Below are 16,371 nucleotides of genomic sequence, written 5' to 3'. Positions count from 1 at the left end.
TTTTTGAGACGGAGTCTTGCTCTGTCGCCCAGGCTGGAGTGCAGTGGCATGGTCTCAGCTCACTGCAACTTCCGCCTTCCAGGTTCAAGGGATTCTCCTGCCTCAGCCTCCCGAATAACTGGGACTACAGACACATGCTACCACACCTGGCTAATTTTTGCATTTTTAATAAGAGACAGGGTTTCACTGTCTTGGCCAGGCTGGTCTCAGACTCCAGACCTCATGATCCACCCGCCTTGGCCTTCCAAAGTGCTGGGATAACAGGCGTGAGCCACTGCACCCAGCCTGAAGACACTCTTAAGGTCTAAGGATGTTTTCCAGGAGTGGGTGATGTAGCAAATAAGGTAAATCATTCCCCCTCCCACTAGTTTTCCAAGCTTCTTTCAAAACCTAGCAGGCAATTCACTATTCTTTCCTTATCTACCACTTTGGGTAGAATTCACAATTCCCTTCTTTGTCCTCCTAATGAATGTGTATGTCCTATCCTAGCACCAGTCATGTTTAAGTGTGTATCCCAAGCATTTGGGACATTAGGCTCACCATTACAGGGGAGGAAACCCTTCTAGGTTCTTCAGCTGGTCTATAAACTAAATTGATACCAGTCAGGTTAACAGGAGAAAAACAGTGTTAATTACGTATGTATGCACAAGAGTCCCACAAAATATGAGACTCAAAGAAGGGCCAGATGTTTGACACTTATATTACATCCTGACCTCAGAAAGGAAGTGGGGACCGGCATGGTGGCACGGACCTGTAATCCCAGCTACTCAGGAGTCTGAGGCAGGAGGATCCTTGAGCTCAGGAGTTGGACGCCAGCCTGGGCAACACAGCAAGGCCAATCTCTTCAAAATAAAAGTGGGGCTTGGGGCTTCCAGGGGTGGTGGAGACAAGTTAAGGGAGGATAAGAGGAGAAAATATAAGGTGAATAAAGGTTGACTTTTATGCAGATAAAAGCATCTCAGATGATACAAGTTGACTAGCAGCAGCTCTCTTTCTGGTACAGATTCCGTTAATTATGAAAATTTCCTTTAGAAATGTAAATTTCTCTTTACAAAGGAAGAGTTTTATCCTTTATTTTAGGCAGTAGTGGGATAAGTGAAGCAGTTTCCTGTGTTGGCTGGATCTTAATTTATTTTGCTAAAAGACATCAATATGCCAGAGTGGCGTATTTTGGGGTGGCATATTCTAGACTCCTTCAGTTATAATTTGGGGTAGTGTGTCCTGAGCCGCAAACAATGAAATCAATCAACGTTCACCCTAACTAAAGGGGCTTTCTTAAACATTCTAGGAGAACCTCACCATCATGCATAGACCATAAAAAATCCTTTACAATTCAACCCAAAGAATCGTAAATGCGGTTTCCTCCAGGCACTTTTAATTGTCCTTAGACAGATGGCCAAAGCCTGGTTATGGGAACCGCATATGCTAAGAGAAAGCTGACTAGAGCGCCAAGAAAATGATGATTGGCTGCCGGGGCTCAGAAGTTGCATGTTCCCCTCTGGCCAAGGCAGGCTCTAGGAAACTGCTGCAGGTTCAGTTTTTGAAATACGGTTTTTGCATCGTAAAGAAAAAAGATCAACCTATCAGGAAGAACCGAGCACATCCGATCACCAATCAAGAGCGGGAAAGAAGCCAAAGCCCGGGGATACCCATGCACCAACGAGGACGTCATTCTCCAGCCCCCGCCAATGAGCAGCGGGACGGGGGGCGGGGCAATAGGCGGACCCATTGCCCTAGAAAACAAACAAGCTGCGGTACAACTGTCCTCAGCAGCCCTCGCCTCCCAAGTCTCTGCAGCCAACCCCTCAGCAAGGTGCTGCTTTGATGCTTTCCATGCTGTCTGCGTGGGGCTAGTTACAGTGAAGTATCCCCTTCCCACTAGAGTAAGGCACTTCTTTCCAGTGCCTCCCCGAGAACCGCAGAAAGCACACTGGAACTTCGAGCTTCCTACCTTCACAGGAACCGGGAGCCGCGCGCTACCTGAGGGGGAGGGGCGGCCCTGGTACGCAGGCGCGCATGCTTTGTGGAGGCGAGGCTGTGGCGGCCCTAGGTAACCTGGGAGCTGTATTTCTTACTCCGGCAAAACCGCCCAGGCCGCTGAGGCCTTAGTGACTTCATTTCCCAGGAGCCTCCGCGACCATGGGGCGGGCCGGTGAGTTCGTTAATGAGCTCGAGGAAGCCACGGCGCGGCCCACCAGGTTCCAAAACAAGGAAATGAAGGGGGGAGGCGGGACTGGGGGTGCCAGCGGGAGCCGCCGCCGCCGTCACGGAGGAGGAGGAGGAAGAAGTGGAGGAGGTGGCTGCTGCGGCCGCCGAGGAGTCCCTTGCTGAAGGCGGACCGCGGAGCGGCTGGCGGCGCGCGCGGGCGCGCGCGCGCGAGAGAGGCGGCTGTTGGAGAAGTGGAGCGGCGGTCGCGGGGGGAGGAGGAGGAGGGACTGAGCGGCGGCGGCCCCCGCGTCCCGTGCCTCTATGGGGGAAGCAGACAATGGATTATGATTTCAAGGCGAAGCTGGCGGCGGAGCGGGAGCGGGTGGAGGATTTGTTTGAGTACGAAGGGTGCAAAGTGGGACGCGGCACCTACGGTCACGTCTACAAGGCGAGGCGGAAAGATGGGTAAGAGCAGGGGCGGGAGGAGTAGGCTCGCTTCGGTCCTCGCCCTGCCCGCGACCCGGCGGGATGGGTGGGTCGGATCCCAGTCGGGCCGTGCCCGGGGGGCGAGGCGGAGGGGGTCGCGGGGTTGCGTCCCTACACCGACTCCGAGGGGCGCCCGTTCCGCCCGCCTCCCCCCGCGCGGCCCCGTCGCGTCCCTCGAACTCCCGCGGCGCAGCCCGGTCCGAGGCGTCGGTGCCGTCCCAGAGGGGCCCCCTGCGAGTGCTCGGAGACGGCGAGGGGACTCGAGTTGGGACCGCGGTGGAGGAGGACTTTGTGGGGTCTGGTCTCTTGAGGGAACGCAGCGGGCAGGCAGAGCTCCGCTGCGGAGTTGCCGCTCCGGCCCTGGGTAGTGACGGTCGTTGTGGAACTTCCAATCGGCTGAGCGCCTCGCGGGGGCGGCGGTTTGAAACCTCGCCGGGGAGCCTGTCGGGCGAACGCGGCCTGGGGTCCTCGCCAGCCCCGCGGCTCTGACCCGCTGGGCACTGCCGCCCCCAGCAGCGATCTCCGCCCCTCGGGCTGGCCGGCCTGTTGGCCCCTCTATGCAGTCCTCCCATCCCTGTCGTTTGCCCGGCGTCCCGGATTTCTCATTCTCAAATTCTGAATTGCGTACCTTCCCCCTTCGAAGGAGACCTGATGGGCTAGCTGCGTTTCGCAAGCGGTAACTTAAGAGTTGGCTGAATTCTCTGCTACTCACCCTTTACCTCGCAGCCCCTTGGGTATCTTGGGTATTATGTTCTCCACTCCATCCTTTGCCAGATGACTGTGGGCTGGGGCTTATGGAGTACCTAGATTATCAAGAAGGGAATACGGAGTGACAGAGCTGGGCCTGAACCTTTGTTTTCCTAGGAATTGAGGGAGAACTGTAGGAACACCTTGGGAAGCCTTTACTGGTTGTCCTCTTAAGAAGAGCTGGATAATGTACTGAGAATGCCTATCCTTCCTTGGTCCTGGAGGGCAGACAGCAGCTACAGCAGGACTGGTGGAACCAGCTTCCTGGCAGGAATTACCCTCCCCCAAGGTTAGGGACCCAGGAAGATGCCCTGTCCAGCATAGACTTTAAAGAGAGTCAAACTTTACGGAAGAGGATTGTAACGGGACATTTCTGAATAAAGTGATGATCAGCCACAATGATATTAGTACAATTTGAAGTGCCGCTTATCTTTGTGCGCGCTGTTATAATTTGATATGGTTGGTATATGAACTCTAGGACTAAAGTAGGTTGTGTGCGTATGCACTAATTTCATAAAACAACTCTATGAAGTGTTTTGTCATAAGGTATCGTGAAGATTGCAAAGTACTCTCCAAGTGTAAAGGATTATTATTATTGCAGAGTTTTTTTCTCTCGTAATAACTGAACAGACCTTAAGGTACTCAGTTGTTTCTCATAATTCCTTTAATTACCAGGTGTCCTTGAATGCTTATCATGGAATGTGAGGTACTATAATTAACATTTTGGTTTTGGAATATCCACTCCACCTGTTATACTAGTGTTCACGTGGGAATTTTATCAGGTATATTTGGAGAAAGCACATCCAGTTTTCCTGTTTGGACGTTGTTAAATCTGAGGTGGATTTTTCCCATACTCCTCATGCTAACTTTGTAATACACTTTAGGTTTTAAAAAATGTATCTTAGAGTTTTTTTTTTGTTAAAATAGCTTTCTTTTATTAGGGAACTTTTGAGAAGTTAAAAATTCTGCTTCTGAATTGTATTTGAATAGTATGGGCTTACAACAAAAACCAGATAATTCCTGCTTCTATTCTTTTTGAATATTTTTCCCCTCTAATAAAGTACTTGATTCGAATACACTTCCTTTTTGAGTGAAATTTGTTAATTAGAATTAATAAAGCTTCTTTACTAGAGTAAGATTAGTTTGTGTGTCTTCAAAATATAATGCTCTTTTTTTCTAAAAAAAAAAAAAAAACTCTTAGGATCTGAAAGCATTAGTTTAAATCACTGTATTACGTATAAGAAAAACCGTAATAAAGGCTTTTTTCCTGGACGAAAGATCTGGTTGAGATTTGCAACTTTACAGTAAACACCTACGTCTCTTGTGGGTTGGTAGTGGGATTAGTTTTATGTTCATTGATACCAGCAATTTGAAAGAACATCTGTGTCCTTTGGGTTCATGTTAATTTTTTTTTTTTTTTTTTTTACTGTTTTAAACTGTGGGCAGATTTGCATAGTAAAGGATTTTACACTCTCATCATGGTAGATTACAGTTTAGCTCTTTCCAGATTTTATTTTGGTTAACTCAGAAAATGCATAATGCTATTTTAGGGAGCCAGAAATCACATAGGTTACATTAAAGAGAAATGATTCTGGTATATATAATGTAGTATATAACCAAACCATTGTTCAGGTCTTTAGAAGAAACATTGGAAGAAATAACTTAAAATATCATTAGAAAAGTTTTATACTACAGTTTGCAAAATCTTATTTCCCTCGAAGTATGAGCTCAGGCAATATTAATTGTATCACATAAATTTATAAGAAGCTGGAAATGCAAGACTTACATCTGAGTTTTTCACCTTTAATTAAAAATGTTCTCTGGGCCGGGTGCGGTGGCTCACGCCTGTAATCCCAGCACTTTGGGAGGCCGAGGTGGGTGGATCACGAGGTCAGGAGATCGAGACCATCCTGGTGAACATGGTGAAACCCCGTCTGTATTAAAAATACAAAAGAAATTAGCCGGGTGTGGTGGCGGGTGCCTGTAGTCCCAGCTATTCGGGAGGCTGAGGCAGGAGAATGGCGTGAACCAGGGAGGTGGATCTTGCAGTGAGCCGAGATCGCGCCACTGCACTCCAGCCAGGGCGACAGAGCGAGACTTCGTCTCAAAAAAAAAAAAAAAAAAGTTCTTTGTTCACCTTTTTGTTTTGCAGGAAGAGAGGCTTTTGACCTAACTCTCCTTTTTATTTAATATTTATACTTCTGAATATTTTTTGTAGAGACAGGGTCTTGCTGTGTTCCCAGAGCTAGTCTTGAACTCCTGGGCTCAAGTGATCCTCCTGTCTCAGCCTCCCAAAATGCTGGGATTACAAGTGTGAGCCACCATGCTGGACCTCCAACTCTCTTTTACTTAAAAAAAATCCGGTTTAAAAGTTGTTCTTTTTTTGTTTTTTTCGTTTTATAGAGACAGGATCTTGCTGTGTTGTTCAGGTTGGTCTTGAACTCCTGGCTTCCCAAAGTGCGGGCATTACAGGTTCATGCCACCACACCCAGCCAAATGTTATTCTTGAAGAGAAGCAAGTTCAGAATATTTCTGAACTTTTTAATACAAGCAAGAATTCATAAAATAAATTTTCTTCATTATTAAGAAGTCGCACATGACAATTTATGGTTACAAATTTCAAGACTGCATTTTTCCAGTTAGAAACATTTAAAAATTTGATCGATAAAGGAATATTGTTAAAAAGTTCTTTTGTTGGCCGGTGCCGTGGCTCACACCTTTAATCCCAGCACTTTGGGAAGCTGAGGCAGGTGGATCACCTGAGACCAGGAGACCAGCCTGGCCAACAAGACGAAACCCCATCTCTTCTAAAAATACAAAAATTAGCCGGGTGTGGTGCTGCGCGTGGCTGACGTCACTTACAGAGTTTGTTTTGTCAGGGTTTCAAATGAGTGGTTGATGACTGCATAACTTAATGTACGTCATGAAATTCTTCACAATAAGTACATGTAGATGCCTATAGCTAATAGGTACAATAGTATTTGCCTGTGTTTGATGGGTTTTTCACAATCGGTTTGTAGTTATTGTATTTGCATTTTTATTGGACACACAAGATTAAAGACTTGTCAGTATCATCAGAGGATTAGAACTTTCCAAAGTTTTAGATCATCTAGTTCAATTTCCTCTTTTTACAAAGGAGAAACCTAGAGCTTTGAGAGGTTAACTGTCATGCTCATAGTGTCACAGCAGAGATAGCCTGTAATCCACATCTGACTCAAGAGTTCTTGCATTTTCCTTCCTAATACCATGGGAGGAAAAACAAAAAAAGGCCATCTTACCTCCAGTCTTGATAACTTACTGTATAAACTTTTTTACATGCCAAAAGTGCATTTATACAAAAAATATATATATATGGAAAAGGGAAATTATCACATATACAGGACATTTACAAAGTGGGAGTGCAGGACTGTAGATTCTACTGCATGTAGCTGCTGCTTTTCTTTTCTTTTTTTTTTTTTTTTGAGATGGAGTTTGCTTTTGTTGCCCAGGCTGGAGTGCAATGGTGTGATTTCAGCTCACTGCAACCTCCGCCTCTTGGGTTCCAGCGATTCTCCTGCCTCAGCCTCCCGAGTAGCTGGGATTACAGGCATGCGCCACCACACTTGGCTAATTTTGTATTTTTAGTAGAGACAGGGTTTCTCCATGTTGCTTAGGCTGGTCTCGAGCTCCCGACCTCGGGTGATCCACCTGCCTTGGCCTCCCAAAGTGCTGGGATTATAGGTGTGAGCCACTGTACCCGGCCATGCTGCTGCTTTTCATCTGTTTTTTTCTTCGTCCTCACTGTCAACACTTTTGGCCATTATTTCTGATTTGGGTAGTAGCTGATTGGTCTCTCACTATAGTCCAAGACCCAAATTGCTGCTAGTGTCATTTTCCTATAAAATCAATCATGTCATATCTCTTTTTGGAAAACTATACATTTGCTATGGCTTATACTATCAGATCCAATCTCATCTCTTTCTCTCCTCTCCTTGCATGAATCATACTTAAGACTTAAATCAGATCCAATCTTAATTCCTTAGTTTGTCATGTAAAGACATTTGCATTCAGACCCTGAAGTCTGTAGTCTTTATACCTGCCACCATTTCTTTTTTCCAGTTGCATTTAAGCTATATACTTCTGTAGCATTGAACTCATATTTTCCGGTACTTAAGTCCTTTCATGTCTCATTTTCTTTGTTCTACATTCACTCTAGAATGGTGTTGCTGTGCCATTCTTCCCTCCCCCTTTTCCCTTACCCTTACAAACTTGTCAAACTGCTCATACTTCAATACCCAACTCAAATAGCTTTTCCTCCTTGAAGCCTTCTCTTAATCACTTGGTGTACTCCTCAGCTGTGTTTCTACTCCTTTGTTCTTACATATGTAAAGTCACTGTAAGTGATACTAATATGCCTCATAAATTACTAGCTGCAAAAGGATTATCATTCTATGTCCAGTGTCTTGTACAGAGTTGGTCATATAATACACAAAATTATATTCAATTAAAAATGCCTTTAATTGGTAAAGATGCTCCACTGATTTTAAAAGCAGACCAAATTCCTTTAAAAGCACAAGTTTATTAAAAAACAATGTTTTCAGTAATTGCTTTGAAAGCCTGAAATACAGTAATGTTACATGAAATAGGTGGTTAGATGTAAATATTTCTAATGTATTTTTTCTAAGAAATGTACTGCTTTTCCAAACAGTTGATAAATTTCTTTTTTCATTTTTTTCTCTTAAGACTGTCTCACTTTGTCACCAAGGCTGGAGTGCTGTCGTGCAGTCCTAGCTGACTGCAGCCTTGAACTCCTGGGCTCAAGTGATCCTCCTGCCTCAGCCTCCTGAGTAGCTAGGACCACAGATGCATGTGCTGGCTAATTTTCGTTGTTGTTTTGTAGAGATGAGGTTTCACTGTGTTCACAGTGTTGCCCAGGCTGGTCTCGAACTCCTGGGCTCCAGTGATCCTTCTGCTTCAGCCTCCCAAAGTGCTGGGATTACAGACATGAGTCACTGTGCCCGGCCCATTTCTTTTTCTTTTTTTTTGAGACGGAGTCTCGCCGTCTCCCAGGCTGGAGTGCAGCGGCGCGATCTCAGCTCACTGCAAGCTGCGCTTCCTTGGTTCATGCCATTCTCCTGCCTCAGCCTCCTGAGTAGCTGGGACTACAGGCGCCCACCACCATGCTCGGCTAATTTTTTTTTTTTTTTTTGTATTTTTAGTAGAGATGGGGTTTCACCGTGTTAGCCAGGATGGTCTAGATCTCCTGACCTCGTGATCCGCCTGCCTCGGCCTCCCAAAGTGCTGGGATTACAGGCGTGAGCCACCACGCCCGGCCCCATTTCTTTGAACAGATACTAGATATTGCTAAGGAAAATAGGCATATTTTTGAGAAATAAATATTTTCTCTTAGGCCAGCTCTTTTAGAATTGCTAGACTAGTAATCTGTCTTCTGTGCTTTTACTAGCTATTTTATAGAGATGCTTAGAAAATACCAATATTTAAATACATTTTAGGACATCTTTTGGTTTTATGGGTTTATGGTAAAAAATTAAGTATCTTTAACACTTACTAAATGAAGTAGACATCTGTTTTATGTTTAACTGGTTTGTCATTTTTGCAATGCAAGCCTTCAAGAACTTTTTGAGGCCTAAGGGAAATTAATGTTTTCTTTTTCATGAAATTTGATAATCTAGAGCAGTGATCAGCAAACTTTTTCTGGCAGATACTAAATATTTTGGGCCTTTTGGGCTATACTGTCTCTGTTGCAATTACTCAACTCTATTGTAGTGCCAAAGCATCCACAGATAATATGTAAACCAATATGGATAAGGATGGCTGTGTTCCAGTAGACCTTTATTTATACAAATAAGCGGTTGGCTGAATTTAGTCTGCAGGCTATAGTTTGCTGACTCCTGGTGTAGAGCAGTGATGTCCAACAGAACTTTCTGCAGTGATCTGAAAATGTTTTGCATCTGTGCTGTCCAGTATGCTAGCCACAAGCCACACATACGTATCGATTACTGGAATGTAGTTAGTGTGATTGAGAAACTAATTAGTAGCTATCACATTGGACTGTGTAGGTTTAGAGTCTTTGGATGAGTGGCTTAGCAACAAATAATTCTCTGATCCATCAAGTGACCTTTCAATAAAAATGTTTAAATCAGGGTGTGGATAAATAGGAAAACTGTTATGTCTTCTTTCAAGTTACAGGAGAAATATTAAGGCTGAAATAGCTTGATAAAGCAAAGCAATGCTTGTAGGACTATCAATGTATGAATGGAATCAAGGATATTTAACTACTTTTTCAAGGAAGTATTTTATGGCCGGATGAGGTGGGAGGATTGCTAGAGCCCAGGAGTTTGAGGCTATAGTGAGCTATGATGATGCCATTGCACTTCAGCATGGGCAACAGAACGAGACTCTCTTAAAAAAAAAAAGATATTATAAAAAAAAGTTTGTAAATAGTATATGTGCATAAAAATATACAATGTGGCTGGGCACGGTGGCTTATGCCTATAATCCCAGCTCTTTGGGGAGGCCGAGGTGGGCAGATCACTTGAGGCAAGGAGATCAAGGCCAGCCTTGCCGACAGCAAAAACTCCGTCTCTACTAAAAATACAAAAAATTAGCCGGGCGTGGTAGTACAAACCTGTAATTCCAGCTTCAGCTTCTTGGGAGGCTAAGACACAATAATTGCTTGAACCTGGGAGGTGGAAGCTGCAGTGAGCTAATATTGCACCACTGCACTCCAGCCTGGGTGACAGAGTGAGACTCTGTTTCAATAAAACAAAAATAACAAAAAACCACCAGTGTAACATAAGTCATCCCTTTCCCAGCCATTCTTTCCCTTTTTTAGGGGCAATCATTCTTGGTTGTCCTTTAAGAGGATTTTCTTTTGGGGTATGTGCATGTGTGTTAACTTAAAGATGTCATTAAATATGACATGCTAGTGTGCTGCACACTTCTCTATTTTTAGATCATAGCTCACTGCAGCTTTGGCTGCCTGGGCTCAAGCAATTCTGTCTCTTGGGCTCAAGCGATTGTTTCACCTCAGCCTCCTGAGTAACTGGGACTACAGATGTGGGCCATGCCCAGCTGTTTTTTGTTTTGTTTTGTTTTGTTTCTTTAAATTATTTGTAGAGATGAGGTCTTGCGATGTCTCTCAGTCTGGTCTTGAACTCCTGGCCTCAAGTAATCCTCCTACCTTGACCTCCCAAAGTGCTGGGGTTATAGGCATAAGCCATCATGCCTGGCCCTATTTTTATTTATTTAATTAATTTATTTATTGAGACGGAGTCTTGCTCTGTCACCCAGGCTGGAGTGCAGTGGGAAGATCTTGGCTCACTGCAGCCTCCACCTCCCAGATTCAAGCAATTTTCCTGCCTCAGCCTCCTGAGTAGCTGGGACTGCAGGCACTTACCACCATACCTGGCTAATTTTTTATATTTTTAGTAGAGGCAGTGTTCACCATGTTGGCCAGGCTGGTCTTGAACTCCTGACCTCAAGTGATCCATCTGCCTCAGCCTCCCAAAGTGCTGGGATTACAGGCGTGAGCCACCGTGCTTGGCCCATATTTTAAATCTTAAACATTGCTTAAACATTATGACATATCCATATACAGAGATGCCTTGTTTCTCTTAGTAGTTTTGTTGTATCTCATTGTATTGACTTACATCATTGGCTGTCTCCAGTCTTGCTAGTACTACCACTGAAGTGAATATCCTAGTAAGCACAGCCTTTTATACCTATTAATGTGTCTGTAAGTTAAATTCCTAGAAGCCGTTTACCTTTGGAAGTAATGGCTTGGAATGGTTTACTAATATGGTGATGTATAAGATAGAAATATCTGAAGACTGGAGATGGGGAGGTTGGCTAAGAATAAGGAAGTGAAATGTTAAAGACAATAATAATTTTTTTTTTTTTGAGATGGAGTTTCGCTCTTCTTGCCCAGGCTGGTGTGCGATGGCACGATCTTGGCTCACCACGACCTCTGCCTCCCGGGTTCAAGCGATTCTCCTGCCTCAGCCTCCCAAGTAGCTGGGATTACAGGAATGCGCCACCATGCCCAGCTAATTTTGTATTTTTTAGTAGAGATAGGGTTTCATCATGTTGGCCAGGCTGGTCTCGAACTCTTGACCTCAGGTGATCTGCCCACCTCGGCCTCCCAAAGTGCTGGGATTACAAGCGTGCGCCACTGCACCCAGCTGACAGTGATAATTAACACATAAAAATGAGCTATAAATCATTTGTTAAAGGAAGTACAAGTTACTTTCTTTTTTTTTTTTTGAGAAGTGTTATCCAGGCTGGGATGCAGTGGCACGATCTTGGCTCACTGTACCTCTGCCTCCTGGGTTTAAGCTACTTTCTTATGGCTACTGTTTTAGGAGCATGGAAAAGGTATGTCTCTGAGTTTTACATAGGAAGAGTAGATCCATGGAAAGGTTTTTAATGCAATCTATGTCAATGTTGATGAATTAGGTATTTTTATTTTTTAAAGTATATAAAATATAGTGTCCTGTGTTTTTGAACTTGATATGCTAGACAAATAAGTTCATATGTGGTGTTATAAATTGTGTACAGTTGACTGTTGAACAGCAGGAGTTTGAACCACGTGGGTCCACTTACACGTGGGTCCACTTACACGCAGATTTGTGAAACCTGCGTATATGAGGGCCAACTTTTTGTATAGGTGGGTTCTCCAGGGCCAACTGCAGGACCTGAGTATGTATAGATTTTGGTATATGCAGGGGTCCCGGAACCAACCCTTCAGGTATACTAAGGGACATCTATTTGTTTTGAAAAATTATTCTATAGTGCAGGGTTAGGTGACAATATAGAAGATTTTAAAGCAATATATTACAATTTGCAATTTTCTTGGTGGTAAACTATTAGAGTAAGAGTATTTGGATGTTTAAAAACTGATGTGTTTTTTTAAAGATCAACTCGTTATAATGTTGTGACTATATAATATTAGTGCTACTTTGGGATTCTAAAACAAAGGGACAAGATGAATAAATAGCATGACAATTTCTTTAAAACCAGATAGTATCTAGAAACATAAAGGAGTAGCAGACAAAGCTATTTAAAGATTTTTGTCCATTTATAAATAGCTGATAGTCCAACACTTCCTGTAATAGCTGTTTTGAATGTGCACTGTACAGGATGAAAGAGAGTCTCAAGAGAGAAGACAGGATGTAATTCAGGATACAAGTGTGCAGCAGTAGTTATTTATTGAGGATTTGAGTTCTTATCCAGGAGTGAGTGATCAAAGAGAAATAAAAACCTGTAAAGTCCTCAAATAACAGGTGTCTTTTTTTTTGTTTGTTTTTGAGACGAATTCTTGCTCTGTCGCCCAGGTTGGAGTGCAGTGGAGCGATCTCGGCTCACTGCAAGCTCTGCCTCCCGGGTTCACGGCATTCTACTGCCTCAGCCTCCCGAATAGCTGGGAGTACAGATGTACGCCGCCACGCCCAGCTAATTTTTTTGTATTTTTAGTAGAGACGGGGTTTCACCGTGTTAGCCAGGATGGTCTCATTCTGACCTCGTGATCTGCCCGCCTTGGCCTCCCAAAGTGCTGGGATTATAGGTGTGAGCCACCGCGCCCGGCAACAGGTCTTTATAAAATATCTTTAACTTGGCGGAGTGTGGTGGCTCACGCCTGTTATCCCAGCACTTTGGGAGGCCGAGGTGGGCGGATCACGAGGTCAGGAGTTCGAGACCAGCCTGGCCAATATGGTGAAACCCCATCTCTACTAAAAAATACAAAAATTAGCCAAGCATGGTGGCGCGCACCTGTAGTCCCAGCTACTCAGGGGTCTGAGGCAGGAGAATCGCTTGAACCCGGGAGGCAGAGGTTTCAGTGAGCCGAGATCGTGCCATTGCACTCCAGCCTGGGTGGAGTGCATCCAGAGCGAGACTCCATCTCAAAAAAAAAAAAAGAAAAAAAAAAACTTTAACTTGAACTATAATAAGTCTTGCTAAAGGAAAAATACACTCTTCTTATAGAGGCTTTAAACCTATTGTGTATTTTCTATTTAAAAACATTTTTTTCGGGGAAGGTTTGTGATGGATGATCTCAGTTATTACTAAGCTGAATGTGATTAGGGAATGGATTTATTTACCAAATAGGCCAGTTAACTTTGTTTTGTTCTGTAGTTATAGAATAAAACCTATTCATGGCAAAGTGTTTTGCTGATATTTGTAGATATTTAAATTTGGACAGAAAGGTAAGTCCATGGTTTCTGGAAAACTCCCTCCCTCCCTCCCTCCCTTTCTCTCTTCCTTTCTCTCTTTTCTCTTCTTTCTGTTCTGTATTTTCTTTCTTTCCTCTCTTTCTTTTCTTGAGACAGGGTTTTGCTCTTGTCACCCAGGCTGAAGTGAAAGTGGTGCAGTCACAGCTCACTGTAGCCTTGACTTCCTGTGCTCAAATGATCCTCCCATCTCAGCCTGTTGAGTAGCTGGGACTACAGGCACGTACCACCATGCCTGATTAATTCTTGCATTTCTTGTAGAGACAATGGATTTTTCCATGTTGCCCAGACTGGTCTCGAACTCCTGGGCTCAAGCTGTCTACCCGCTTTGGCCTCCCAAAGTGCTGGGATTACAGGTGTAAGCCACTGCACCCAACCTCAGTGTAGTTATTGTAATTGCATTTTAAGAGTGACTTAAACACTGAGTAAATCCTATTATTTTAGGATTTAGGTGCGAATTTAAAAAAGGACTTTTCTGTTTTCTGAAAGGTTTTATGTAATTTGATCTTGTCTTACTTACAAAACCAGAATTCTGTTAACTGATTTTTCAGCGATCTGTTGATCTTTGTTGTATATTTGTATCAGTGGAAATAATTTTCTGCTATTAAAATTATGAAATAATGGTTGCACATGGTAAAAAACTTAAACAGTATAGTTGTATATAAAATGAAAAGTAAAAGTCTAGACTGGACGCGGCAGCTCACACCTGTAATCCCAGCACTTTGGGAGGCCAAGGTGGGCGGATCACGAGGTCAGGAGATCAAGACCATCCTGGCTAACAGGGTGAAAACCCATCTCTACTAAAAATACGAAAAATTAGCCGGATGTGGTGGCAGGTGCCTGTAGTCCCAGCTACTCAGGAGGCTGAGGCAGGAGAATGGCGTGAACCCGGGAGGCGGAGGTTGCAGTGAGCCGAGATCGCGCCACTGCACTCCAGCCTGGGTGACAGAGCAAGACTCCGTCTCAAAAAAAAAAAAAAAAAAGTCAAAGTCTTCCTTCTTACTGTGTGCCGGAGACCATCCTTGTCACATCTCATAGGTAACCAGTGTTAACCATTTCTGTTTAAGTTTTGCTGTTGCTTACTGCTGCTTACCATTATAACTTTAAATAATATGCATATAATTCTGCTTCGTGATTTATCAACTTTAGGCAGTTTTTGTTAAGTTTCCATCAGAGAAGCTGAGCAATTTTGTGAAATCCTACTACCCACTTTTGTTTTCCCATCCTAACCTTCAAATTTATTACTTCTATTTTAATTTGTTTCTAGTAAATACTTTTATGGCTTTAAATTATAAACTTAAATTTCTTTTTCAGTATGTATCAATTTAGATATTATCTCTGATCTCAATGTGAATTTTTTTTCTTCTTTTAAATTTTAGATTTGGAGATACATGTGCAGGTTTGTTGCATGGGTATATTGCGTAATGCTGAGTTTGGGCTTCTATTGAACCCATCACCCAAATAGTGAACATAGTACCCAGTAAGTAGTTTTTCAACCCTTTCCCCTCTGTTTTCCCCTTTTGGAGTCCCCGGTGTCTATCGTTTCCATCTTTATGTCTGTGTGTACCCGTTGTTCAGCTCCCACTTATAAGTGAGGACATGTGGTATTTAATTTTCTGTTTTCTTACTTATTTCACTTAGGATAATGGCCTCAGCCCAACCCTTGTTGCTGCAAAGGATATTATTTCATTCTTTTTTATGGCTGCATAGTATTCCGTGGTGTATATATACCACATTTTCTTTTTAACTGTTGATAGACACCCAGGAGGATTCCATGACTTTTCTATTGTGAATAGTGTTATGATAAATATACGGGTACAGGTGTCTTTTTGGTGGAATGATTTCTTTTCCTCTGGGTAGATACCTAGTAATGGGATTGCTGGGTCAAATGGTAATTCTATTTTTGATTCTTTGAGGAATCTCCAAACTGCTTTCCATAGGGGCTAAACTAATTTATATTCCCACCAACTGTATATAAGCGTTCCCTTTTCTCCTCAACCTTGCCAACATCTCGTTTTTTTATTTTTGATAATAACCATTCTGACTGGTGTAAGATGGTATCTCACTGTGGTTTTAATTTGTGTTTCTCTGATAACTAGTGATGTTGAGCATTTTCTCCCATGTTTTTTCGCTACTTGTATGTCTTCTTTTGAGAAGTGTCCATTCATGTCCTTTGCCCACTTTTTAATAGGATTGTCTTTTTCTTATTTAAAAAAATTTAAAATAACTTTAAGGTTGGGCGTGGTGGCTTACGCCTGTAATCCCAGCACTTTGGGAGGCCAAGGCAGGTGGATCATGAGGTCAGGAGATTGAGACCATCCTAGCTAACACTGTGAAACCCTATCTCTACTAGAAATACAAAAAATTAGCCCGGCGCAGTGGCGGGCACCTGTAGTCCCAGCTACTCGGGAGGCTGAGGCAGGAGAATGGTGTGAATCCAGGAGGCGGAGCTTGCAGTGAGCCGAGATGACGCCACTGCACTCTAGCTTGGGCGACGGTGTGAAACCCTATCTCAAAAAAAAAAAAACAAAAAACAAAACTGCAATTTATTTTTTTGAGACAGAGTTTTGCTCTGTCACTGAGGCTGGAGTGCAGTAGCATGATCATGGCTCAGTGCAGTCTCAATCTCCTGGCCCTTAGCAATTCTCCCACCTCAGCCTCTTGAGTAGCTGGGACCACAGGCGTACACCATTAAGCCTGGCTACTTTTTAAATTTTTTGTGGAGACAGGGTCTCACTGTGTTGCCAAAGCTGATCTTGAA

General features: G+C 43.5%; 1 protein-coding gene across 3 annotated transcripts in view; it reads left to right on the top strand.

Moving 5' to 3' along the window:
* The first annotated feature begins 2,122 nt into the window (after window positions 1-2,122).
* The window catches only part of CDK19 (cyclin dependent kinase 19), a 202,594-nt gene continuing 188,345 nt past the window's right edge, over window positions 2,123-16,371 (top strand). For 2 of the 3 annotated variants that reach the window (XM_030809561.1, XM_030809558.1), the window contains exon 1: window positions 2,123-2,613. In XM_030809561.1, coding sequence (XP_030665421.1) covers window positions 2,486-2,613 — 128 coding nt within the window. In that variant the 5' untranslated portion in view covers window positions 2,123-2,485. The remainder of the gene's footprint in view (window positions 2,614-16,371) is intronic. The other variant, XM_030809563.1, reaches the window with a different exon arrangement.

This window comes from Nomascus leucogenys, chromosome 3, assembly GCF_006542625.1.
Source record: "Nomascus leucogenys isolate Asia chromosome 3, Asia_NLE_v1, whole genome shotgun sequence".
NCBI classification, from domain to species: Eukaryota; Metazoa; Chordata; class Mammalia; order Primates; family Hylobatidae; genus Nomascus; species Nomascus leucogenys.
The sequence above is the reverse complement of the archived record's forward strand: the minus strand, read 5'-3'. Positions and strand labels throughout refer to the sequence as shown.